We start from the raw sequence: 27,000 nt of genomic DNA, 5'->3' as shown, positions 1-27,000 counted from the left end.
GCACTACAAAACAAACAGGATAATGGGTCAAATTCATTATTGGTTTCCTGCCAATGCCTTTTCAATATGTTGTAGAAGCTGAGGAAGAACAAAGCCGTATCTTCAGAACTGGTGTTCATTTATGCAGCATTCAGTGATATTCATACCCTTGACGTTTCCTTAAAACAATGGTAAATGGAGTGTTTCATTCACAGAAGTTAAAATGGAAGGTATACCACCAAACTGGACCACTGAATGGAGCTGTTCATTGTGGCTCCCATCTCTAGCAGATCAGCTGCACCACTCTAGGAAGCAGAAGAGTGGCTGGGAGCACAAAAGCTGAAGGAGAAAGGAATTAACACTGAGGGAAGTGAGAAGAAAGGGACTGAAGATGTGGGCAGATTAATGGGCCCTTCAGACTGGGGTACTTTCTCCCTTTATAGGGCAAACTGTTGGACAGTCAGAGAAGCTCAGTCCATAGTGGTTTCAGGGCAAAAAAAGGTTCAGAAGAGCTCTGTAACAAAAGGAAAGGTCTGCCATGGGAGCAGCTACCATTCGAAGCTACCATTCAATTGTTTCAATCTTATTGAGTAAAGTTCTGTTCAGCCTCTCACATGAGTGTTTTTCTGGTAGACTATTCCTCCCAACTCTCCCTTCCATTTAGAGGGCAACAAAAAAGCCCATCAAAAATCATTCACAAAGGGAGAGAAAAATTGCCCTACAGGTATGTCCACCCAACCCCTCAGCTTCTTACTTATCCTGTCAGATCAACACCTCCTTTAGCCTTTCCGTTTCTTACACTATTGGTTCCCCCCTTCTTGAACTTTCACTTGAAAAAAGAAGATCCCCAAATCTTATCAAATTCTGTCAATCTCCCATCTCTGACCCAAACACTCCTGAACTTTGAAAAGGTGTAATTATTTTTTTCCATTAATTTTCATTTGTGTGTGTGTCTGCCTGGGAGCAAGAGTAAAAGTGCTGAAATATTACGAGAAAGGCTATTCTCAGGGGATTTTTGCCCTATCAGAAGCAAATCCCATCACAAATACCGAAATTTGTTCTCAAAGGATACACAGCTCAATTCTGCAGATCCAAAAGTTTCAGGTAAGCTCCAGTGATAGGGAGCTTGTCCAGATCAAACTGATGAACCTTTTGGAGTTTCCCATCAGTAGACTAGGAGCAAGCTTGGAAATGAAACTTGAAACAAGATACATTTAATCCTTTTTGGGTTTTGGACCCAGGGCAAAATCAACTGATATATGAATTTTGACAAATGTACTTGCTGTCATTGGGTTTGTGACACAACTAAGAGGGAGCTAAATTCCAAATGAAATGGGAAATCTGCAATTTTGAAGAGCTCCCATGACTATCTGAAGGCAGTTGGCCTTTGAAACATCAGTAAAGTGTTGCTGCTAGAACTATTCTGCAGGTGCTAGCTTTCAGTTCCAGACATTCACAGACCTGCAGTAGCATAGGTGGGTGCCCAGAGAACTCATTTTTACCATATTTCTCTGCTCTCCTTTTTAAATTTAATGTTGTACCGCCACTCACTTGCAATACAGAATTAAAATAAATAGAATTATAACTTTACTAAAGAACCCATAATTGAGGAAGTCTCTATCTTTTTAGCAAAAAGAAACATTAGGAAAGTGGGAGGGGGAGAGAAAATAATCCTTCTGGATTCTGGACAAAAGATGTGACATGTAAAGGAAGGTAAACATGCAGGGTGATAAAGTAACAGTAGAAGAATTGATGCCCAGAAGAAAAACATAAGACTAAGGTGATATATTTTAATTGCACAAGTCAGAGTAGCTACCAACTATGCTTCTTAAGGTCCATGACCACTGCCCACGGATTAAGGTCCTTACAATTGCAGTTAGCCTTTCACCAACACATCTCCATAAGCCCTCATAGGCTGGTGCACATACGCCAACATTCAAAATGGAATTTAATTGTACTCTTTGCCTCAGTGAAGGCCTCACCTTCTTACCATCCCTGCTGGTGTAGCCATATAGGCCTGGAAAGATACCAATTGTGATCATTGGTTCCATATTTAATTGTCAATGCTGGGAATCAAACCTCAGTCATAATAATACCAAGAGTTAACACACCCCAGAGCAGCTGTGCCAACTCAAACCAGTTATTTTTTTCTGGCTCTGTGGTGGTTTAAGTTTTCTTCCCCTCCCCCGATCAGGGACACGGCTGCCCAAAAGCAGCAAAGCATTTCTACCAAAATTACTTTCCTTTAGTAACAAGACCGCAAAAGACTGAAACACACATCACTGTCTGCCACCTCCCTATTCTACTTGATTGTCTTTTAATAGCTACAATAAAGTTGTGCAAGGAAATAATATTCCACATCCCTGACTCTCCAGGGCAGAATATGGACAATCCCAAAGGAAAGTGGGTCTTAGCTGAATCTGCTACTTTATGACTAAAACAGGAAGTTCGGTCCCCTTTTATTGTACCTTTTTTTTTTTTTTTTTTTTTGGGAAAGGCTGCCCAAACAGTTCCAAGCTGGGTTGAGGCAAAGTTATTGATGTCAAGGAGCCAAGATCTTTCGCTATGGTTTGCTGCATGAGGAAGGAAGAAAACTGTTTGTGCTCAGCTGTCCTTTACTTCTCCAGCCTAGCTCTGAGCCAAAGAAGCAGGAAGAGAAGAAAGATGAATAAGTGAAAAGGGATAATGTTTATCTTTTAACAAAATCATAATGTTCTGCTCTCAACCCTCGCAGCCAAAACTCGCTATTGCATTTTTAAGACAGATAGTCTCTTCTCTGAGAGACGACAGGCTAATTATAGTGCTTCTGCCAGAGGGAACTCACACATGCAAACCATTATGTAAAATATAATTTTTTTCTTTAAGAATGCTCAAGATCATTAGACATGGTTTTTTCAATGCTAGAAAATCAAGCCAAAAATGAAAATAAACAGTTTCAAGTATTTGCAACATAATTCCCTCATGCATTTATGGAAATATAGTAAAAAGCGCCCTAAAAATGTGGTTTGACATTTCATGCTGTTCTGTTTTGCTATTTTTCCAGTTCTCAACATTTGCCCTCCTGTCCCGTATCATTTCAGTTTCACTGTAGTTTGGAGCTGAGGATGGTGGTAGCCATGCACGTTCACTCCAGAACATTTCAGCCTTGATTCAGCTAATGAGGGACAGGAAACTGCACAAGAAATTGTAAATTAAACTACCTCTTTATAAATTAAATGTAGTATGGCATGAATGTAAATGTGAGGCATACAAACATGACAAACCCTTCCCTAAGATAATTAGGTGTACAGCACTGCTTTCCCTAACAATGTACTATGCTAATTTAAGGCTAAAGCGATTATCTAGTTCATTTAACAGTTAAGCATGTAACCTCTTATAAAGTCTGCATAACTTATGGGAGATCTATTACTTATACTGCTATTTATATGAACCTCTTGTTGCTACAAGGAAAAAGTCTTTTGGTTCACTACATCATGAAGCCAAAGAAAAATATTTTAGTAGGGAATATAAAAATCTTAGTATGAAGAAATGGGACGATCCCTTTACTCTATCTTAACCAAAGCTCATCAGGATATAAGTATGCAAATTGCTGTTTTTCCTGGTTTTATACATTGTGGCTTAATCTTTCTTCATACTATATCATTGTCCTTGCCTATTTAGTGCTGGTGTTCAGGCCATATGGATAACACTGCTACTGGCAAGCAAGCCTCCATTCATCATTGCCAAAAAATTATTCATCAAACTATATGAACGGCATGCCGGCCACTCAGACACTTTTGGGGAGAGAAGCCATTCCAAAAGGAAATAACATTGTCCTTTCCAAATTTGCTTCAGTGTATTAAACCCAGAGCGGGTTTAATACACTGTTATGCCCTATAGCATTTGTTAGTTTAATATGAAAGAGGAAAACATTCACCAGCAAGTTTGATTTACTGTGACGATATTAGATCTAAAATGGATTCAGTTTTGTCTTAATGAGGAGGAAAACAAAAATACCCACCCCCTGCTATCTAACCTTTTCCTATCCAAACTAATAGTTACTTCCAACTTTTATTTGGCTTATAAAACAAAGGAGTATTCAAGCTTGTGGGTAAGATGCAGCATGGTCTAGTGGATTACGAAAACAGCTGGGTGCCATGAATTCCTCAGGTCTAACCCTGACTCTTCCACAGCCCACTTTCATCTTTTGCAACATGGAGATAATACCTATCATCACTCCACAAAGGTGGAGTGAGAATGTATAGCTCTTAACAAACACAAAGTTCAAAGTATGTCCCTGCTTTTATTTAAGTAAGTTGCTTCCAGGAATTTCCACTCTGTGACGATGGCCCCATTCCCCAAAGCACCTATCTGTCATCTTCTTTATCCTCCTCTCAGGTGCATAGGGCACCCACCAGTTACTGCCATTTAGTTTGGTCCTGTGCTGGTGTGTTCAGGTTTCTGAGTATCATGTTGATTGATTTGGCTTCTCTCTCTATTGATCTGTGTAATGTTTCTCTAGGTCGCCCTCTTTTCACTTTCCAGGTGGTGTCCATATTATCACCTGCCGTAAAAGTCATGTTGGTGGCATCCTTAAATCTTGTCCTAGATACTTCTTATCATATTTGATGCTTTAGATTGCTTTGCTCTACTTAGAATTTCTGATGGTGCAAGAAACTGTTTCCAATGGATTCTGAAGATCTTCTGCAGGCATTCTGCATGTTCGTAAGTGTTTTTCTGGTTTGGGTCTTACGTATAATTTTTGCTATGAACATATCATACATGTAAGACTATTTCCATGCCAAACCATTAATATAGGATGGATAGGTATTAGAGACTATTTGGTTGAGTAACTGATTATTATTTTCATGTCACAACTATAACACAGTGAATATTTTGGTATGTAAGTTATTTGTTTAAATTTGTATTTAGAGCCTAAATGTACAAATAGCTCAACTTGAAAACCAAAAATGGCAAAGCTCATAAAATCAGTTTAACATGTTTCAGCAAACTGTATTTTTTTTTATTACTGGTGCCTAGACATATGATATTTGGCATTCTATAAATCCCTAACATAGATGTTTTTAAAAGTTGTATTTTATTAAATAGGCAAAATGTGCCTTTCCATATATCCTACATGCTGTATAATTCCATAAGGAATGCCCAGGTAGCTTGTCTTTAGAGAACAATCATACATAAAAGACAAAAGACACTTGACCAAGGCAGGAGGCAAAAAGAGGTTAAATCAGTTAGAAACAGGTTTTTCCTTGGTTTTAACTCATACGTGATGACATAAAACCCAGAAAAAATAGCTCTGAGTTGAAAATTATTTAAATTTGCCAGCTCCAACCTTTTCTGGAAGCTTGCCAGGCTTAATTTGGATTTGGGCACAAAGTTTGCACAGCTCTAACTTTAAGCTGCTGCCGCCTAAAAAGTGGACTAGGTAACAGACACAAAAATATTCCACATAATTTAACACAACTGACAGTCTGTTCTCAAAGTACCCGGCATGGACTCAGAATGTTTTAGTTGTTTCACTCCAGAAGAGGGTGGTACTGTGTCTCTATTAGTAAGGGTATCCGTGACAGAAATGCCTTACCTACCGATGTAATGTTACACAAGGATAATGCTCACAAGGGGGAATAGGACTTGTTTTCTAGGAGGGAACATTTTCAGAGATGTGCTTTTTATTTTTATTTGCAAATCTCCAAATTCAACAGTTTTTCAGCCTCTATAAACTTTCAGATGGAAAGATCCAGTATTTAGAATAAATAACGTCTACGCTTCACCTTCATTACAGGGCATTTTCTGTCGGAAGACTGCTATATCCGGACTACTAAAATACACAGAATGCTTTTGTAATAAAGATATCTCACTATACCATTCAAAATGTGTAGGTAATGAGCTTAGCGCTTAATAGAACCATAGAAGGACTCAGGAGAAAGAAAGAAAGAAAGAAAGAAAGAATTCTGACAAATGTGTCTGCTGGAAATGCCAATAGCTCCCTTAGAGCCTTGTTTGAAATTCAAGGTTGTTTTTCTTTAATATGTAATTGTACTTGGTGAAAAATCATAATATTGAAACATAAGTACATTTATCTTTTCACTATTTTTCCTGACTTCTTCCAAAATTAAGCTGGTTATTAAAACATAAATGTAAATAAAAATGTTCTGCATTAAAACTTGCCTCTTCTTTTTCCTCTAAATCATTGTTTGCTCACACACATTCTCATAGCAACAGACTTTGATGTCACAAACCAAGCGCTCTGACTTCATTTGATGTATACAGTAGCAAAATACAAAATGAGTTATGTGAAACTGTTATTGAGCCTATAATATATACCTCTAATAGTCAAATAGACGTTTTGGATAATGTCTTAATTATGATGAGCATAAGGCAAGGAAACAGATCACACTAAAGCAGGGATCGGCAACCTTTGGCCCTGCGGCCCACCAGGGTAAGCCCCCCTGGTGGACTGGGACTGTTTGTTTACTTGCCACATCTGCAGGTTCGGCCGATCGTGGCTCTCACTGGCCACGGTTCACTGTCTCAAGCCAAGAGGGGTGGCGGCTCGCACATCCCTTGGCCCACGCCGCTTCCCGCACATCCTATTGGCCTGGGATCGGCCGAACCAGCGGACGCAGCAAGTAAACAAACTGGCCCGGCCCGCCAGGGCACTTACCCTGGTGAGCCGCATGCTTTTCATTAGAGGATCTCAAAGCAAATTTTAAACATCAATCCTTCCAATGTCCTTTGAAGAAGATAAATAATATTCCCATCGTACAGCCGGATGAAAAAGGGATGTAAATTGGACAAGGTCATATGACAACCCAGTAGTAGTGGAGAAACCAGAAGTTCTGACTGATGGGCCCATCCTAACCACTAGAAAAAACTGCAGCAAGCAATATGACATGGCAATGGGGAAACTGAGTGAAATTAATTCAGACCTACTGTGGTATTAAACGCACAGCTGAAGGCCTAATGTTCTCAAAGTCACTATTTGGGAATTAGTGCGCCACAACCTTCACAATGAGAGTGCTTTATGGCAATTATTAAATGTTATTTGGATGGTTCTAGAGCAGGGGTGGGAAAACTTTTTGGCCTGAGGGCCACATCTGGGTATGGAAATTGTATGGTGGGCCATGAATGCTCATGAAATTGGGGGGTTGGGGTCCGGGCTCTGGCTGGGGGTACAGGCTTTGGGGTGCAGGAGGGTGCTCCAGGCTGGGACCGAGGGGTTAGGAGGGCAGGAAGGGGGATCAGGGCTAGGGCAGGGGGTTGGGGTGCAGGAGGAGGTCAGGAGTTCAGGCTATTGAAATGCTAAGAGAGAGAGAGAGAATGATCTGATGAACGGACTGCTAATAGCTCCGTCTCTAGCCAGGGGCAGCTGAGAAAGAACTGGGGGGGGGAGGGTTCACCCCTGTGTGCTGGTTAGCCTCATGGCAGGGCACGAAGGGGGACAGCACATGTGTGGGCAGAGCAGACACTGCTACCAAAGATCTCCGATCAGCTGTGCAGGGATGCAAGCACACTTACAATGGAGCATCCAAAGGGACACTACTCAAAGAAGTTGTCAAAGGTTTTGCACTTAAAATTGTGTCAACTCCTCATGTTTTAGAGCTTTACTGGTTTTAATGCCAAGTAAGGCTGTTTAAATAAGTAAAATATCAACCTGCTCTAGACACTAATGGAAGTGAACATCATACAACCCCCTCAGACTCACTTTACTATTTCAATATGGCAAAGAGGTGTTAGCTAGTAGTGTAAAAATAGGCCTATCTGTAAAACAGGATAATAATTCTTGACATTACCTTCCACATTTGGATTAACTGGTTAATGTTCGAAACGACAAAGTGCTATACACATCAACATGCTAAGTATTATTACTACTTGGAGGGTTCTCACCGAAAGTCTGTGCAGTCGTGTATTTTAAAGATGAATTTCAGCGTGCAGATGGAATTCTAAGTACAGCATAAACATGGAAGAAGGCATAAAGATGAGAGTGGGAGACGAGTGAGCTCTAAGATCATTTAAAGTAATAACGTACCCATACAGCTTCATTTGTTTTCAGAAAAAGGTGGCAGATGATGGTCTGGCCTCAGTTATTCATACCTTCATCATTTCTCAGCTGGACTACAGTGATATAACTGGCATGAAGCCCTCAGCTCTTATCCAACTAGTGCAGAACGCTGCTGCATGTCTCCTTAGCAACATGGGCTACCATGAACACATCAAGTCTGTCCCTCACTTCCTACTCTGGCTTCCCAAAGGATTTTGAATCAAGTTCAGGGATTCAGTCCTTATCTTCAAGATACTCCAAGGGCTGGGCCCAAGATAAGCAGAAGATCACAAAAGCTCTGAGACGAAGACTGTGGTTGAAAACTTCACTCCTCTGACACAATGGAACTCTCCACAATAAGAGTAAAACTCATCTGTGAAGGAGACAGAGTTTCCTTTGTGGCCGGTATGAGACTATGGAATGGTATCTCCCAGGAACCTAAGGTGCATCACAAACTTCACCACCTTCCACTCCAAGTGCAAAGGAGCATTTCTTTGACCTTGCCTTCTCTAACATAAATACATTACAAACTACATATTTATAAAAAAAGACAACCTACCAAAACAAACCACTCCACTGCACACTCTTCTATCCTGGGGAGAGGAAGGAGAGAACACGATACGACAAATGTGTAGTCGCGTTGCTCAATGCACTAATGGAAGGCGCTCAGATACCATGGGGAGAAGCGCAGTATAAGAACCTACATAGAACAGAAAAGAATCCTTCTTGTCACAGAAAAGCAGTTCCTTTCCATGCAGGCTTCAATGTAGTATTATATTGTAACACAACTCAGTTAAACATTAAGGTACCTGACTGTCAGAAGCTCAGTGGTTTGAGCACTGGCCTGCTAAACCCAGGGTTATGAGTTCAATCCTTGAGGGGGCCACTTAGGGATCTGGGGCAAAAATCTGTCTGGGGATTGGTCCTGCTTTGAGCAGGGCGTTGGACTAGATGACCTCCTGAGGTCCCTTCCAACCCAGATATTCTATGATTCTATAACTCCACATGAACATAAGGGGAGCTGCAGGTGATCAGTGGCTCTGAAAATCCCAGTCTTGGAGTCTGATTTTCAAAGGAATCAAAGAGAATTAGGTGTCCAAACCCCATAGGCTCCTGTAGCGGGGTGGTCACCTGCTCCTGCCTGGAAGGGCTTGAAATCAGCCCTGGGAGAGGGCTGCTGCTAGGAAAGCAGCAAGCCTAGGCTGATTGGGGAAAGCAGCCTCAGCTGGGGGCCACACCCCAATCAGGCTGAAGTTGGCTCAATCTGGGCCTAGCAGGCCCTTATAAGAGGGCAGGGGGCCAGAAGCACAGACAGTCTCTCTCTGCCTTCAGAGAAAGAGGGGCCTGGCTGCTGGGAAGCTCAGGGTTCCTAGAGTGAGGCAGGGCAGGGGAAAGGCCAGAGGGGCTCGGGAGCTCCAGGCTGGCAACTCCCCAGGTTGAGGGCCTTGTCCAAGGCCCTATAGAGGCACTAGGTTGCAGAGCGAGGCAGCAGGTCCAGATCCCACCTTGCCTATGATGAGTGGCTGACACTGCAGTCTACCCCAGGGCACGGGCGCTAGTTGGTGACTGGCAGTAGCCTATGACTGAGGCAAGGTGGGGATAGTGGGTGGGGGTTCCCTGGGGAGGGGAGACCCTGAGACCGAGTGGTGTACTGTTGGGGGCAGCACCCCAGATAACGGGGCACCAGAGTCCAGGGAGGGACAACGGGGCTAAGCAGAAGTGGGATACCAGCCTGCAGAGGGCGCTCCAAGGCTGGCAGAGCTAATTCCCAGAAGAGACCAGCAGGAGGTGCTGCCGGGTGAGTTTATGTGCCGTTACATCTCCTTTGAAAAATCTCAGCCCAAATAACTGGAAAAAGAGTTTCCTACTTGAATGGCTTATTTAATTTGGAAAATAACTGCAGTCAAAATGTACACTATTTGCCAAGGCAGTCAATTATCATTCTGTCCACATGTGAACTTTTTCTTTATTGGGGGAGTGGGATAAGAGGCAAACCAGGTATCTATGGGATGCTGGTAAGGCTGTGTTTATGTGCTGATAAGGTCTTGCTCCACTAAAGAGGAGAAAAGGCCTTCAGTTCCTGAAAACCTAACTATTTTCTCTGACGCAAACCCTTAGAAAAGCAATGAAACATTAAACTCTGCCTCCCGTCCTTGTGTATCAGAATGGCCCGACTGCTATTTTGAGCCAAATTGCCTACAGGGACGCAGACATAATATTGAATTTAATATCTGGAACTGTTCTAATTTGTTTTTTGTTTATGAATCAAACTGATGAAAACAAGCAGGTGGAAAGATTTAAAAACACATACACCCATGTGTCCGTCACTTGACTAAGTAACCATTTCATGCCTGGAATACTTTGTTCAGTTAGATCACTATCAAAAATAATATAGCAGAAATAGAAGGTGTTAAGGAAAGGAAGAGAGGCCTGGGGTGACTTTCCCGTGGAGAGAGAAAAGGTCAGGACTGTTTGGTGTGGGGAAGAGATGAATAATAGGGGGACATGACAGAGAAAATAATGACTAGCACAGAGAAGGTAAAATAACAGAAGAGCAGAAGGACAGTCAATGAAATTGAAGGGCAACACATTTAAACTGGTAAAAGGAAACTTTTTAATTTAACCCATAATTAGCCTGGGGAACTCATTGCTACTGGAGATTATTGAGGCCAAAAGCTTAACAAGATTAAAAAATATTAGCCATTTATATGGCTAATGAGACTATCTTCAGTTTCATTAGACAGGCTACTTTTTTTCCCTTGAAGGATTTAATTGACAAATATTTGGCCATGGCAGCTAATGTGCTGGATTTTGTTTCATTTCTTCTCCCTCCTCACTTCCCTCTGGTCAAAGAGGGACCTTGCTCATTATGCTCCATTCACTATTCTAATTATTTATTATCTCTGAATTCTCAAAAGTGGGCATGAGGCACTTCAAAGAAACAAGTTATCTGCTCCCTATCCCAAATAACTCAGTGTGAAAAGTCAGATGTGACTGAACTACCAAGGGACATAAACAGCCAAAAATGAGGGGGAAGGGAGAAGAAAGACCAGGTAATAATAATAAGACCATGCAATTAGTAGATGACAACCTGCAATTGAATCAAATATGGGAACTTCCTATTATTTTGTTGCCTCATAGCCCTCCACCCTCACTTAGTTCGTTTCACCCACCCATCACGTCTTGCCTGCAAGGTCTTTGAGGAGGCCGAAACAGCAGCCAAGTGGACTTTGATCGATGACAAGGACAACCCTGGAACTTGACGTGCAGAAGATAGTCAAGGATAGCCTGCAGCAACGTCTGCTCAGCCCGGATACCCCAGTCCGAGGCCCAACCCATGAATGTCTTCCACTTGGCTAGATAGGTTGCTCTGGTGGAGGGCTTTCTGCTACCCAACAAGAACTGTTGGACCCAGGCCGAGCATTCCCGTTCTTCCATATTTAACCATGCAGAAGCCATGCTGTCAAGTGCAGTGCTACCAGGTTGGGATGCAGAAGACTGCTGTGGTTCTGGGACAGCAGGTCCAACCAGACAGGGCGGCTACCAAAAGTTCCATCAGCATGCCGAACCAGTGCTGCTGAGGCCACGCAGGAGCTATCAGGATTACATTTGCCTTGTCTTGCTTGGTTTTCATAAGGACCTTGTGGATTAGTGGCAATGGTGGGAAGGTGTATATCAGAGCCCGCAACCACCAGTGCAGAAGGTGTCTGACAGGGAGCCCCAGTCTAATCCCCAGAACTAGCAGAACACGTGGCATTTCCTCGTTTGATGAGATGTGAACAGGTCCACCTGCGGAGTCCCCCACCTCCGGAAGATCACACTGACCACCTCTGGGTGGAGTGATCACTCGTAGCGAGATGGGAAGGTCCTGATGAGGCAATCTGCTGCCACGTTCTTGGCCCCGGGCAGATTCGTGGCCACCAGATGGACAGCATGCACACAGAAGCCCCAAAGGTGGAGAGCTTCTTGGCAAAGGACCAATGACCTGACCCCCGCCCTGTCTGTTGATGTCTGCAGCATTGTCTTTCAGGACCTGCACCACTCTGCTCTTCATGTGGGGCAGGAAAGCCTAGCAGGCCAGGCGAACCGCTTGAGCTCCCTGATGTTTATATGGAGGGACAGATTGTCCCACGACCAGCAACCTTGCATGCTGAGCTTGCCCAGGTGGGCTTCCCAGCTCCAGTCTGAGGCATTAGAAACCAGGATCAGCGATGGGGCCATGGCTGCAAAGGGAACTCCCTCCAACATCAATTTGTGGCTCAGCCACCAATCCAGGGATGATCGGATGTGAACCAGCACCCTGATATCCGGTCTAGATTGTGTCTGTTGGGGATGTAGACTGACACCAACCATACTTGCAGTGGCCGGAGATGATGCCAGGCATGCTGGACCACGTACATACATGTGGCCTAACAACTGCAAGCAGATGTGAGCAGTGGTGAGTGGATAGTTTTTCACATGGGAGATCAGGTCTGACATGGCCTGGAAACGGGTCTCCGAAAGGAAGGCTCTGGCTCATGTGGAGTCGAGAACCGCCCCAATGAACTCTATTTGTTGCACCGGCCTTAAGGTTGATTTCTTTTCATTTATCAACAGGCCCAGGTTGCGGCAGGAGGAATGAACCAGATTGAGGCTCCTTTGCACCTGATCCCAAGATCTGCTCTTGATGAGCCAATCGTCGAGATATGGTTAGACCTGAACCCCTCGATGACTGAGGTAAGCAGCCACTGGTGCCATACAGTTTGTAAACTCCCTCGGGGCAGACAAGAGACCAAAGGGGAGTGCCATGAACTGGAAATGGTGACCGCCCACCATAAAATGGAGGAATTGTCTGTGATCTTGGAAGATGGAGATATGGGAATAAGTGTCCTTCAGATCGAGGGCATCGTACCAATTACCCGGATCCAGGGAGAGGATGATTGAGGCCAGGGAGACCATACGGAACTTCAACTTTTTGAGAGACTTGTTGAGGCACCACAGGTCCAGAATGGGTCTTAGACCCCCTTTCCCTTTCGGGATAGGAAATAATGGGACTAGAACCCTTTTCCCCTCATGTCCCAGGGGACATCATCCACTGCCTCCAGCTGCATGAGGTTCTCGACCTCTTGAATAAGAAGTTGCTCGTGAGAAGGGTCCCTGAAGAGGGACAGGGAAGGTGGGGGTAGAGCGGAGGTGTCATAAACAGATAGTTGAGGGTTAAGGTCTCTTTTACCTGTAAAGGGTTAACATGCAGTACCTGATGACCACCTGACCAGAGGACCAATCAGAGACAAGATTTTTTCAAATCTCTGTGGAGGGAAGCCTTTGTCTGTGTTCTTTGTTTGCTCAGAGCCCTCTTTGGATCTAAGAGAGGTCAGTCATGTCTCCAAGTTCTCCTGGAGTAGTTTCTACTATTAAATAGTATTAACTACTCCAGGAGAACTTGGAGACATGACTGACCTCTCTTAGATCCAAAGAGGGCTCTGAGCAAACAAAGAACACAGACAAAGGCTTCCCTCCACAGAGATTTGAAAAAAATCTTGTCTCTGATTGGTCCTCTGGTCAGGTGGTCATCAGGTACTGCATGTTAACCCTTTACAGGTAAAAGAGACCTTAACCCTCAACTATCTGTTTATGACAGGAGGCAACTGAGAATTGCAAGGTGTAGCTCTGAGATAATCTCTAGCACCCAATATTCCGAGGTGACCAGTAACCAGTCTGAAAGGTAGGGATGGTTGAGGAAAGAATGAGGCAAATCTGGGGAATTGACTGGGATGTCACTCTTGAGCGCATCCTCAAAGCGAGTGCTTTGGGCCCCCATGAGGCTTCGGCGGGGCAGGTTGTGCAGGGGAGTGGGAGGAGGAAGGGCGGTGACAACCAAAACTCGTGTCTCCATCCCTTTTTCTTGCATGCCACCATCAAGGCTGCCAAGGCTTGGCAGCAAGGGTGGCCAGAACTGCTTCCTCACCAACTGCGGCGTATGCAGAACCAACAAGCAAAGGGTGGCCCAACTGTCCTTTAGTCTGTGCAGCCTCAGATCAATATGTTCTGCAAAGAGACCATTCCCATCAAAGGGAAGATCCTGGATCGAGGCCTGCACCTCCTAGAACAGGCCAGTGGTCTGAAGTCAGGAGCTGTGCCTCATGACCACCACCAACGTGACCACCCTAGCTGCCAAATTGGCCGCGACCTACGCCATCTGGAAGGAGGACCTTACAGCTGTCGGACTCACCTCCAGCAGTGCCCCGAATTCCAGGGCCAAGTCCTGGGGCAGTGAGTCCTTGAACTTATGGAGGGAGTTCCATAAGTTGAACTTGTACTTCCCCAAGATAGCATGGTGGTTGGCCTACCGGAACTAAAGGCTGGCCATCGAATAGATCTTTCTCCCCAAAAGGTCCAGCCTCATGGCCTCATTATCCTTGGGGGTCAAACTGGTTTGCCCTTGTCTGTACTTCTCATTGGCCAACAAGAGAACCAGCAAGCTCAGAGGAGGGTGAGTATACAGATATTCTAACCCTTTGACCAGGACAAAATACTTTTTTCGGCCCTCTTGGTTGCAGGAGGGATGGAAGAAGAAGTTTGCCAAAGGGATTTTGCTATTTTTAGGACCCCATTGTGTACTGGTAGCGCAACAAGGTAGGGGTAGAGGCCAAGAGCACTTTGAACAGGGTGTTCGCCTGTTCAGCCATCACCTCCACTTTCAAGCCCAAGTTTGCAGCCACCCTATGAATCAGGGCCCCATGTTCTTTGAAATCATCCAGCAGAATGGCGTGGGAGGGGCCCACTACCACCTCATCTGGGGATGAGGATGAAAACTAGATCACCAGGGGAGGCCCCGAATGATCATTCCCCATGGGGAAAGAGGGTTTCGGGGTGGGAGTTTGCTTCTCTATCCCAGCCTCCGAGTACGTACCCTCGGACCGCACCGCTTCCCACAGCTCCTATTGGCCTGGAGCAGCGAACTGTGGCCAGTGGGAGCCGCGATCAGCTGGACCTGTGGACGGGGCTGGTAAACAAACCGTCCCGGCTGGCCAGGGACTTTCCCTACACAAGCGGCGTCCCAAGTTTGGGAAATACTGTTCTAGCTTAATGGGGTTCTAGTCCTGACCGGGACCTTCGGACACTTTTACAATAGAAATTATAAAAATAAAATCAGAAATCTTCAGTTGTGCCCAGAGTTCTGAAGCCATTTCCTGGTGCCCATTATTCACCTGGCAGACCATACTGCTATTCTTCTCTATATAAATCTATATTTGTGTGCATATTTCTTAAGTAAATACATATTGAGGCTTGTGTAAATTTGTATTTAGGCCTTTTGTTTTTATAACAAATCTTTTTTAACCCTGTTAAATATGTATTTTAGTGCACTAATGGTACACAGTTTTTAGCTGCTAAATAGTTTAAAATCCATTTTAAAATGCACATTATTTGTTCAGAAAAATATAATATGCATTCTATCCACAATTTTCAAAATATTTATGTATATGACAAGGACAAAAATCAATTTAAAAATCAGGCTTCTAGATTAAAAACCTTTTACCACCTATTGTTATAAGTGGACATCTAAAATAATTGCAGTTTAAAGATAGAGGAAAAATATTTATCTTTTTCCCCCACTCCCAATTGCATACTTTGTCCATTTGACAGAATTTTTTATACAGTAAAGTTCCCTTTTTCCCCTGTACAGTGAGTTTCCTCTTTGTGCAGGTCTTTCATACGCAAAAGGGAAAAGAAACATTTTTGGAAAATAGGACTGCAAAACTGACAAAGGGACTCAGTGGCACTTTACTACATTTTTTTAAACCTGCTAGATTTCAAATTGATGGTGTCTCTTTAATAGGCACTCAGATGCCACAGTCCAAGAACCTGAACACACACACTGATTATGGTAATTACACGCATTATTAGTATTGTCATTAAATATGAAAAGATATATACAATACCTCACATACTGGAGCCACGGCTACGTCATCACAGTGATATAATATATATATCATCCTATTCTTAGGTTAGAAAATAACAAACCCTCAGATACTGTTGTTTGGTCACTTCTTTATTTTATCGACTGTATCATAATACCTTCTCGTGTAAATGCACTAACTGGTACTTTCTGAAAAACTGTGGTTAATTACCTAAATCCACTCCAGACTGATTACTGACCTCCCTTAATTATCAATCCAGTTGTCAAACAAGTCAGCCTGTGAATAACTGCCCTAAAATGTTTTTAAACCATTTCAAATGTGGAATATACCTTTGTAAACAGAATAACCTTGTCATACAACCCCTCCCCACAATACTGTACTTAAAAGACAAGAGTTCACATTATTGAATAAGGGGATAATAAATCTCTGAAAACAACAGAAGAAAGTAAGTTCCTGAACTATAACCCAAATGCTCTTATACACCATACAAACTGGAAAACACATTGTTAAAAAAAAATGTTTAAGAACAGTTATGCACTTTGTAGAGTGACAAAAGACTTGGCAGTATACTGAGAATGCTGCTGATTAAAGGTCTGGTCTACTGCTGCCCGGCAGCAATATATTCAGACCTGGGCACCAGGGACTGCCTCAATTTTCTCATAAGCATTCTCCTCTGGCAGTCCCAGGAGTGTCAGTCCCAGGTGCTAGAAGGAGCCACAACTAGCTCTTTTTTGCTGCAGGGGTTGCCCATAGCAAAGGGTGCGGTGGGACCACTGACAGATTTGGAAATACTCCTTCTAGCTTCATCAGGGAGGAAAAAGTCAATCTGCCAAATTTAGGCCTAGAAAAATATCCACAGCTAAAGTGTTAATGCCTGAAAGTCAATGCTTGGATGAAAGCGAAGCAAAATGAACATAACAAGCAATTTGGATTTGAAAAATTCGTCATGAGAAGCTATCTGAAAAAATGACCTTGGAGCCATAAAAAACCTATTTACTGAGTTTCACTCTGCCTACGTTTTGTTATGGACATTTAACGGTAAGATAAATTAAGAAATGAGCCTCAACAAGGGGTGGGCCATAAGATACCTTATCAGGCTGTAGTGAAGCAACAGGCACATCCACCCACTGAAAGCAATAGTTTGTTATGAAACTCCCTCAGAAAAACACTGGAGAGGCTTTCAACTGATCTGAGTTTTACACAATATTGATCTTTTCAGATACACAAATTCCTGATTTGAGCACTGTTTGACACTCACAACTGACTGCTGATCTTTGGAGCTGAAGCCACTTCACAGCATATTTTATGCTGTCTTCATAGAATCTGATTAGTTTGAGTGAGGCCCTGGACTTATCAGTGACTCACAATTTACTAAGCATTTGTATAACGTGACAGCCAGAAAAAGCATGACCTTTAAATGGCAGATCCACCAAAGATTAAGTTCATAGGCAATATAGCTTATTTTTATAACATTTTTATCTTAACTGTATACTGAAATCAAATGATGATGGATTAATTGAGATTTCTGACAAAAGCCCTTCCTACACTCAGGTGGTAGACAATACAGCTGCTATGACCAACTAGGTTAATTAAACCATGCTAGACTAGCTTAATGTGTAGTCTCTAGCATGCTTGTCAGGAGAAAAGCAAAACAAAAAACTGTTCACACTGATCAAGAAAAATGCACTAGACCATGGTTTCAACCGTAACCATATTGTGGACAGGGACAGTCTTGCTAGGATTGTACAAGAAGGATAGGAAGAGTAGAAAGCCATCCAATCCTCCTGATGAGTATACCAAAAGCAAATTAAGATTGAAAGACCATTATGGAGACCATTATGGAGACCAAATGAAAGACCATTATGGAGATTTAGGCCCATGCTATTTAATTCAAGACTAGCATCAAACAGTCCCAAAAGCTTAGAGATACCTGGACCAGGGTTCTGCTGCATTTTTGCAAACTTCTTAACTGGAACATAACACCCCAGCACCCCAAAATTCAATGCAAATTTGGTTATGGATGTGAAAACCCAACTCTAAAACACACCAAAACATGGTGAAACACTGGATCCAAACTTGGCAACTCAGATCTATTTCTAAACATAAATAACTTAAAGGTTAAATTGAAGGTGACTCTGTGGATATGGAGAAAACTCTGGGGCTAGAAATGGATGTGTGTGGATACAGGTCCCTTTGATGTAAAGAAACTTTCCATGATATTTTATTGTCTCAAAAGAACATTCAGACCGGTTAACTTTTGGGTGTAAGTGTCTCAAACTGCTTGAATGCATTTAACATTTGAAATGATAAATCCCACAAAACCCATATTTATTTATCTGAAATCAACAGAAGTATCTCCTGAAATATGAAGTGAAATCACTGACATTACATTCATGTCATAAGAAGCCCACTAAGAGATCAATGGAAGATTTTAAGAATTACTGATTTCCCCCCCTCATTTTTATCACTCTTTCTCTTCCATCTCAAACATGGATATCAAATCAGCTTCAATGTCATTACAAATGCCATTAGTTTGTTCATGATATTTTAACAATTCACACCCTATATAAACATAGCTAACTACATCTTTCCTCCAAATAAGCCATTGTGGATGCTTATTGATATATGCACTGAGACTGCATATATGGAGGAACTGTTACAATTGTATTTATTTATTTTTTTGTTGAGTTCCTATCATGTTAACATCTAGGTGCTATTTACAAAAAGTAAAATCACATGAAATTATATACAGTCTACCTAAAAAAGACACAAGCCAAGTTGACAGTAAACTCTTTGGGACAGAGCCCTCATCTTTTTGTGTGTTTCTGTAAAGCACCTCACACACTTTTGGGCAATAAATGGCCACAGGCAGGAAAGTTTCTGCAGCCAGATTAAGATCATATTGTCAGACTATGTGGAGAAAGAAACGTAATCAGGATACTAATCAATTAACTAAGTACCACAGCCAACATCCCGAAGATTGCCTTATATAGGCTCTGATTCTGGAAGCTCATATAGGCAGATGTGCCCATGAGCCCACATGGAGCATCAATACAAATCAATTAAAAAAAATCCATCAACAGGGGCTTCTCTGCACCCACCAGGATCAGGGCCATATTCATTATATACTGATCCTGACAAGATGTGCTTGTGATGGACTCAAAATTTGACGCTGAATTTTCTTGCTTTTGTTGGTTTAAGATAGACTCTTCACATTACTTTATTTTTAAAAGAACATATCTACAACATTTTTGACAAAACAAGGAAACTCTGTGTGTTGTAATGGACAGGATTTCCTACCAGTGTGGGATTGTATCTTCTGTTTCCCCACTACGAATAAAAACCTTTAGTCCTTTACCTAAATATATAAATTGGGAAGATTGCCACACATTTCTAAAGGACTATGCTGTGATAATGGACATGTCTGACATTAGTCACAGTGAAAAGATGTTATTTACAGTAAGTTTTGTTGATGACGATGATGGCTCTATCCAAGTAAAGGAACACTATCTGTTTCTGGTCTGTGGATGACTCAACCAGAAAAGGCCTAACAGAACTGCGTATGAATATTCTGAATGAGAATAAAATAAGGTTTCAGGATTGCTGCAGCCAAGCGACAATGGCACAAACATGAAGGGAAAAAACAGTGGCTTCCAGGATCCTTGCGCTGAATCCAAGAGATTTCTTCATGCCTTCTAGCTGTCATTCCCTCAACCTGGCTGTGTCAGATGCAGCGTCATCTTCTTTAGATTCAGTATCTCTCTTTGGAGTACTGCAAAGGATATACGTCCTGATTTCAGCGTCAACTATCAGGTGGAAAATCCTCATGGACAATGTGATAGATCTGACTGTGAAGCCACTGAGTGACACTCTCTGGGAGAGCTGCATTGACAGCATAAGGCCAGAGAGGTACCAAGTGACTGAGGTTTAAAACGCCCTGATGGAACTGGAGCAGTTGAGTAAAGCCGAAGCTGGAGTCCGACATGAAACACAAAGCCTGGCAAACCAGATCACTGACTTCAATTTGGCATGATGTGCTCTTCCAAGTAAACATTGTAAGCAAGGCATTACAAACTCAGTGGATGGACATTATGACCACTATTACTTTGATGAATAGAATACTACTGCCTTGATTTCGTTGTGACCTATAGAAACAATGGATTTGAAGATGCTCATCACTGTTGTCAAAGAAATGTCGGAAAACGTAGGACCTGAGCCTGTCCGCAAGGAAACTCGTATTCATCAGAAGAAAAAACTGTTTGGTTATGAGGCAGAGATGAGGTGATGGGGAAACTCGGTAGAAAAATTCAAGAGGGAGGTTTTTTTGCTCGGTTGTTGGCACTGCTTGAGTGTCCATCGTAGAAAAGTCTGGACAAATGCAGCACCATGAAAAGACATGTTTTTTCTCCTGTATGACCTTAGTAAGCTGCTGGCAAACAGGAAAACATTCTTGAACAACTGTACAGACCTCCACTGGATGCTGACACATGGGGACTGTTTGGATGTTAATTATAAAGACCTTTCTGTCAAATTGGACAACATCCATCACGTTTTGCAGCATGGGCATTCTCCACTCCAAGTTCTCCAATTCATTCATGATGCAGAGCTGAAGAACACTTTTTCTAAGGTGTGGATAGCTTTGAAGATTCTGCTCACACTGCCAGTTACAGTCATGAGTGGTGAGCGCAGCTTTTCAAAGCTCAGGCTTATTAAAACATGTCTTCGATCAACGATGGCCATAAGAGACTGACCTTGTTTGCTATTTTATTGCTTGAAAATGCCATTGGCCAGTCTCTGGAGCTCTCTGACACTGTGCTTCAGTTTATAAGGGCAAAGGTGAGAAAAGTGACTTTTGGACTACAGGATTAGGGTTAATATACTAAGGCTGTCACCTATTGTAACACTATTTAATACTGGTCCACCCAATGTTGGCACACAGTTCAATTTCTTGATGTTAGTACACTTCAGTTATTCTTAAAATTAAAAAGTTTCTATAAACTTAGATGAAATGAATTTTTTTATTTGCTTATATATGGCATGAATAAATACAGATTTAGAGATGCTAGCATGCAAATTTATTGTCTTATGACATGGATAAACCATGCATGCAAATCGTGCATCAAAGTAATGAAATGGGCTACACATGCAATAAAAAATAAGGTATTCAAAAGTTTAACAAATGGTGGGGAAGGCATTGAAGACGCTCCTCGCCTGGGGTGCCGTATGGTCTAGGGCCAGCCCTGATTGGATGCATGCAGTTTATAAATCAGGCTACAATGTTTAGCTGTATATTCAATCTTTTGTAAATATTCATTTTAAAAAAAAATTAAGCCATGTTATTCCAAAGTAATATTGGACAAGTGTCCATTAGTCATTTAAATGCAGAAATCTTTGTGTGTGTGTGTGTGTGTGTGTGTGTGTGTGTGTGTGTGTGTGTGTGTGTGTGTGTGTGTGTGTGTGTGTGTGTGTATATAAAGAGTGTATATATACACAAAGACACTAACAGATTTTATAATGCAATATGTTTCGGTTATACTGAAGCCAGACTTGGTAACAGCTGCATATTTTAATATACATAATCCCATACCTGAAAAATAATAAAATGTATTAGTTTTCCAAATTAGGCATTTATGACCTAATTTAGGAGAGTATTACATCTTTATAACTTTTAAAAGAGCCATTTTGATAAAACATCCCCATAAATAGACTGAGAAAAATCAGGGTAACTAGCATATGTTGCTGGTTGTTTTTTTAACAGGCTAATAACATAATGACACATTTTTATAACATTTCACAACAATATAAAGTGTTAAAATCGAAACAGATATTGAAAAAATGTTCTCATGATCCCTTTTTATTTTATTTTTCCACTAGGTAAAGTTATGGTACTTACCAGATTAATATTAATACATTTTAATTATGTTGACAAAATGGAAATGTGCCAATGACATCCAAAGAATGGAAATAACTTGTTATTTCCACTACTGCAATTAAGGTGGTGTTTTAGCACGTTTTGTTCTCAATGTGTGAGACATGTACAGAGCAGATATATTGAACATGGCACTATATGGAAACAATGGACCACGTTTTCAGCTGGTATAAATTGGCACTGTTCCATCAACTTCAAGGAGTTACACTGATTTACACCAACTGTGCATTTGGCCCAGAATCTAATTTATTAGTATTTAGTCACTGTACATGGACAATTGTGGATCTTCTGAGAGTAACACAAGATCAGAAGTAAGCAAGATCAGAATCTGCCACATAACTCAGCATGAATAAACAGATAATGAACCTTATTATTCCCAAACAACTCCCCCAAATGTATTATTGCACATTTGTAAATTATGTCACATGAAAGCCATACACCAGGACCTCTCAAATTCACATTTGGTAAGCCATAAACCTGCACTTTTACTCTATGAGTACCCTACTATGAATAACCTCTGTTTTTGGGTGCTCAACTTGAGATACTTGAAACATGCCTTATTTTCAGAAAGTTCTGAGAACCCATCCTCTGAAAAGCAGGCCTCTTTCAGGTGGCTCAAGCTGGGTACCCAAAATTGGACACATTCAAAATCACTAGTCATTTTTTGATAATTTAGGCCTGTGTGGGAATTTAGTGCTGGTGAAAGGTGTAGAATAAGTGCACCACAACTGTATGGGGTGGGTCCAGGTCTGGCTGGCTAGAAGAAAAGGGTTTGTTGCCCCTTTAAGGGCTCCCCCCACCCTTACAGCTAGTAGCAGAGGTAGAGGAAGATGGAGGAGAGGGGAAGAGCTGGAAACAGATGGCAAGACTTTTGGGGAGGCTGCGATTTGCCCAGTCAAAGCAGCACAGACTTGCTTTGTGTAGGTGCCACTTTTTCCTCATGGGGAAGGGAGTTACCTTGGAGAAGGAAATTCCAGTTCATAGCAATGCCAAAGAATACGTATTGTTGAGATTCCCCTGGTGACTCAGTTCAGGAATGCATTGTTACACCCACTGCACAACGAATGAGAGCCCAATAAATCAAGATGATCAGTGGTGGCATTCAACACACACAATTTTGGAGCTCCCTGTGAAGGAGGCAGCAAAGAGTCCTGTGGCACCTTATATTCTAACAGACGTATTGGAGCATGAGCTTTCGTGGGTGAATACCCACTTCGTCGGATGCATGAATTATCCTGTTAAGGAGGATAATTCAGTGGCTTATGTGCTGAACTCTTTGCATTTAATTCCTTCTTTCAGGATCACATGAACAAGCACAGCATTGGTGACTGGATGTATGGGCACAGAATTGTGCATTTGGCCCTCAGGTTCACAGCTGGGCTCAGCAGTGAGGCAGCTCTGAGTTGGCATGGCTGGAGGAGCGCTCTAAAGGGAACAAGGGACTGGTTCAAGGAGAGGGATGCTCTGAGACCAGCTGATGCCACTTGTACACTCTTTGGCAGCCCATGAGCAGGCACTGGCTATGATTCTTTTTCACATTGGCAAAAATGATGTACGAGTTGACTTGATGACCAAGGCTAAGAGGGGTTTGGTGTAGATCTAGGATTTTTACCAGTGGTGATAATTATTTAGGCTAAACAGAGTTTGCAATGGCGGGTAGGGCGGGGAGTAATGAAGTCTCTTCAGGTGGATAAGGCTCGGGGTATATGAAGAGGGAGGTGGCCAAATTCATAGGTGACCAAGAGGATTTGTAATTATTCCCCTGGACATATCTTACTGGGACCCAAGTTATTCAGGGAGGATGGGGTTCACCTATCTGACTAGGGAGCAGATATATTTTTGTCTGATATTAAGGAAGGAATATCTGGGAACCTGATAGGTGGTGGGGAGGAGGCAGACAATCTAAATTACTTGCACCTCCTTGTGACAGATGTCCACTGCAGCTGCTCGTTATGGAAGTTATATGGTCATAGGATACAATGAACTGGAAAAGGTTTTAAAGGAAAACATTCCTTACAGGACCTGAGCTATGGGTGTTCAGGGCTCGTACGTTTCGTACAGCGGGGAGCCAACCCCCTCCTTTTCTAGCCCCCTTAACCCTCATGCAGGATGGCTGTGAGCAGGCTGGGGATTATGCGGAAAGGGTTTAAAGGAAAGCATCCTTTAAGGGAGCTGAGGAAGAGAGGTTAGAGGATCCTATGCCTGGTATAGCAGGGAGCCAATCCCCCTCCTTCTTTAGCCATGTTAACCCTCTTATGAGGGGAGGATGGCAGAGGCCCAGCAATAGGATAGTTGGGATCAGGTTGGAGATTATGTGGAAATGATTAAGGAAATGATGATGCACTGCACGAGGTACTGCAGGGTACTTCCAGATCTTTTAAGTGAATAAAGTTGGAGCCTAATTAAATCACATCCATTGCCTCCTGTCTTTCTTCTGGTGTGGCCCAACAATTGAAAGTCCCAGTAAAATTAAGCCTTGTGTCGCTATAGAAAATTTAGCATTCACTTCCAAAGTGGGAGGATTTGGACAAGTGGACTACAAGTACAGGGATTCATAGTTCATTACCAATCTGTTATGACATCCAGTTTCTCTGTTCTGTTCCCACAGTGATCATTGCAGCAGATCTAGTCACTTATAGTTGGACAGAGAAATTACTTCCTAGAAAGAGCTTATTGTGCTAATACTTGTAAACACCTAAATACTACGGTGGTAAGACCTGTACAAATGCCTACGCACAGATAGATCTTTTCCTCAATAATCTAGTAAACTTCCAAATGGGAAACTTCTTAAAGTGGCAGCAAGCATTATCTTTCCACGACATTTGTATTTTGCTATATGCCCAACAGCAAGATTATTCAAACTTCCTTACCAACACAGCCACTTGGAGAATAGGGTATTGAATTTATGACTACATACGTTTTCGCAAAAGCTCGTACCCTACTTCCATACTAATCATGTCTGCTCCTTGTGCCAACTTATGAAACATTCCTAAGGACTAGTCAGTGTTAAATATTTTTCTTGCACCCAAAATATTTAGAATGGGGTTCTTTCTACTGGGGCAGAATAAAAAGCTAGCAAGTTCCAGGCTACTCATACTGTAATAATTCCACATGGATATTGCTTGCTTCTGGCAGTTTTATCACATTCTCCTATATAACACACACATATAGATCCCCGGAGGCTTTTATTCTTCTGGTGTCCAAATCGGTTATTATCTATAATGGCAATCCTGTCAAGACGTCACCACGTTCAGCACACTACCAGGCCTGTGTCAGCACTCTACTTTATATAGATTATATTTGCTACAATATGGCTTCTTCCAGCAAGTTACAGGTATCTTCCTCTTTTAGCTGTAGAGGTGTTAATAAGCTGGTAGAAGCAGTTGTATATAGACCTCTAATGTGCAATAATTTCTTTTGTGCCTGAACTGTGCCAAAAGTTAAATTCAACACATCACCCCCCCTTATTGATCCATCCATTTCTGTGGCACCAAAACTTAAATTCTGAAGTTGGAGGCAGGAAGTTCTCAGCGAGAGGCCCTTAACTATGGAAGCCGTTTTCTATTGGTACAAGAGAACACAAGTTTGCTAACTACCAAGACCACTTTCAGGAGTCTTAAGCTGGGCAACCAAAACCAGACACGCTCAAAATCACTGATCACTTTTGAAAATTTAGTCCTATTTGTGAATTTAGTGCTGGGGAGGCTGGGTGTTTACAGAACATTCTAAGGTGGGCAGAATCTATTAATTCAGGATTCTGCCTAAAGCAGGTTGTGTGTGTGTGAAATTTCTTCTATGCTTTGAAGAGTTTCTCAGAGTCCTCCTGAGCGAACAGTAAGTTATGTTTTAATTTGTGGTTGTTAACTGATGTAAATATTTGCATCTCACAAACTGAAAAATAAACAAACATTCTCTCTTGTGTGATTAAGTGGCAACTAAATAAGGGAGGGTCCCATTGAAGTCAATAAATAGCTGAAGAGTGTAAACACTAAGGAAGGAGATAAATTATTACACTGTGATTCTGAAAGTATAACTAGGAGTAATGGGATGAAATTAATGAAGGGAAACTTTAGGTTTTGTATCTTCCTGACAGTGAAATATATTGGGGTGTGGAACAGTCTCTAAGGAATGTACTGGAAACTCCTTCATTTTAGACTTTTAACACTAGACTGGACGTAACATTAGTAAATATATAATATGGAACAATGCAGCATCAGCAATGAGATGGAGTAGGTAATCTGATAACTCTTTTAGTTTCTGCATTCTGTTATTCCTGGCAGGGGCTCTGCCTCCATTTCAGATAATGACCAACATTGTCTAAGCCCCCTGGCAATGCACTATTGTTCCCTCTGTCCTATCTAGCTTTAAATGTCTAAACTTCTAAAGCAGCCAGTAGGATTTCCAAAATGTCTCTTTGGAAAACTATTTCAATGTCTTATAGACTGCAGAGTCAGGAAATGTGCCTTTCTTGATTTCATCCCATTTTAAATTCCTCATTTCAACTCTGTGTGTCACCTTAAATAGTTCCTTTTACTCTTATGTTCTTACACCTTTAACGTACTTGCAGACAATCATGTCCCACAACCAAGTTATGTGATGCATAATTTGGTTTTTTAATACTTTTACTATCAGAAATGGAGGAAAACGAGATGGAAAAATTCTTGAACCCAATTGAGCTGTCTTATTTGCATTCCCACTCACTCATCCTTTATACTTATGCTGGTTCCCCTTAAAGATATTTCTGAAAAGTTTTCCCTTTTCTCCTACAGTATGAATGTTAGTATCCTTTCTGCTCCAACCCAACGTAGTACTGTGCCTTTAACACTTTCATTAATTACATAAGGAGAACAGAAATCCTTCTAAGCTGAAAGATCTACTGTTAACTAAATATAAGAGGTGTTACATCCATAACCATTTTCTTAATGGCTCAGAAAATTCACTTTCTGTTTCCGCATATCACAAACAGAAATCAAGATGCCAGCAAGGGTCACTGCATACCAAAATATTAATTTTTAGCTCTTTTGACTTCTTGCGTGTTCATAATTTCAATGTTAAACTTAAAAAAAAAAAGGGGCCACAAGGGGATTCTAAACCTACTTTATATAAACAAGGCCCTTTTACTATACTTGATTCATGCATTAAACTTCTACTGA

General features: G+C 41.9%; 1 protein-coding gene across 16 annotated transcripts in view; it reads right to left on the bottom strand.

The window, feature by feature from the left end:
• SUPT3H (SPT3 homolog, SAGA and STAGA complex component) overlaps positions 1–27,000 on the bottom strand; it is a 448,093-nt gene that overhangs the window by 21,085 nt on the left and 400,008 nt on the right. For 14 of the 16 annotated variants that reach the window (XR_005595949.1, XM_039529531.1, XM_039529544.1 and 11 more), the window contains one exon: positions 8,577–8,610. The exons of the other annotated variants lie outside the window; for them this stretch is intronic. Coding sequence is in view for 13 of the 14 variants with exons in the window: in XM_039529531.1 (XP_039385465.1) it covers positions 8,577–8,610 (34 nt within the window). In the remaining variant the exon portion in view is untranslated. The remainder of the gene's footprint in view (positions 1–8,576; positions 8,611–27,000) is intronic. 16 annotated transcript variants of the gene reach the window in all.

This window comes from Mauremys reevesii, linkage group 3 (assembly GCF_016161935.1).
Source record: "Mauremys reevesii isolate NIE-2019 linkage group 3, ASM1616193v1, whole genome shotgun sequence".
Classification (NCBI taxonomy): domain Eukaryota; kingdom Metazoa; phylum Chordata; order Testudines; family Geoemydidae; genus Mauremys; species Mauremys reevesii.
This window is presented reverse-complemented; position numbering and strand designations above follow the sequence as displayed.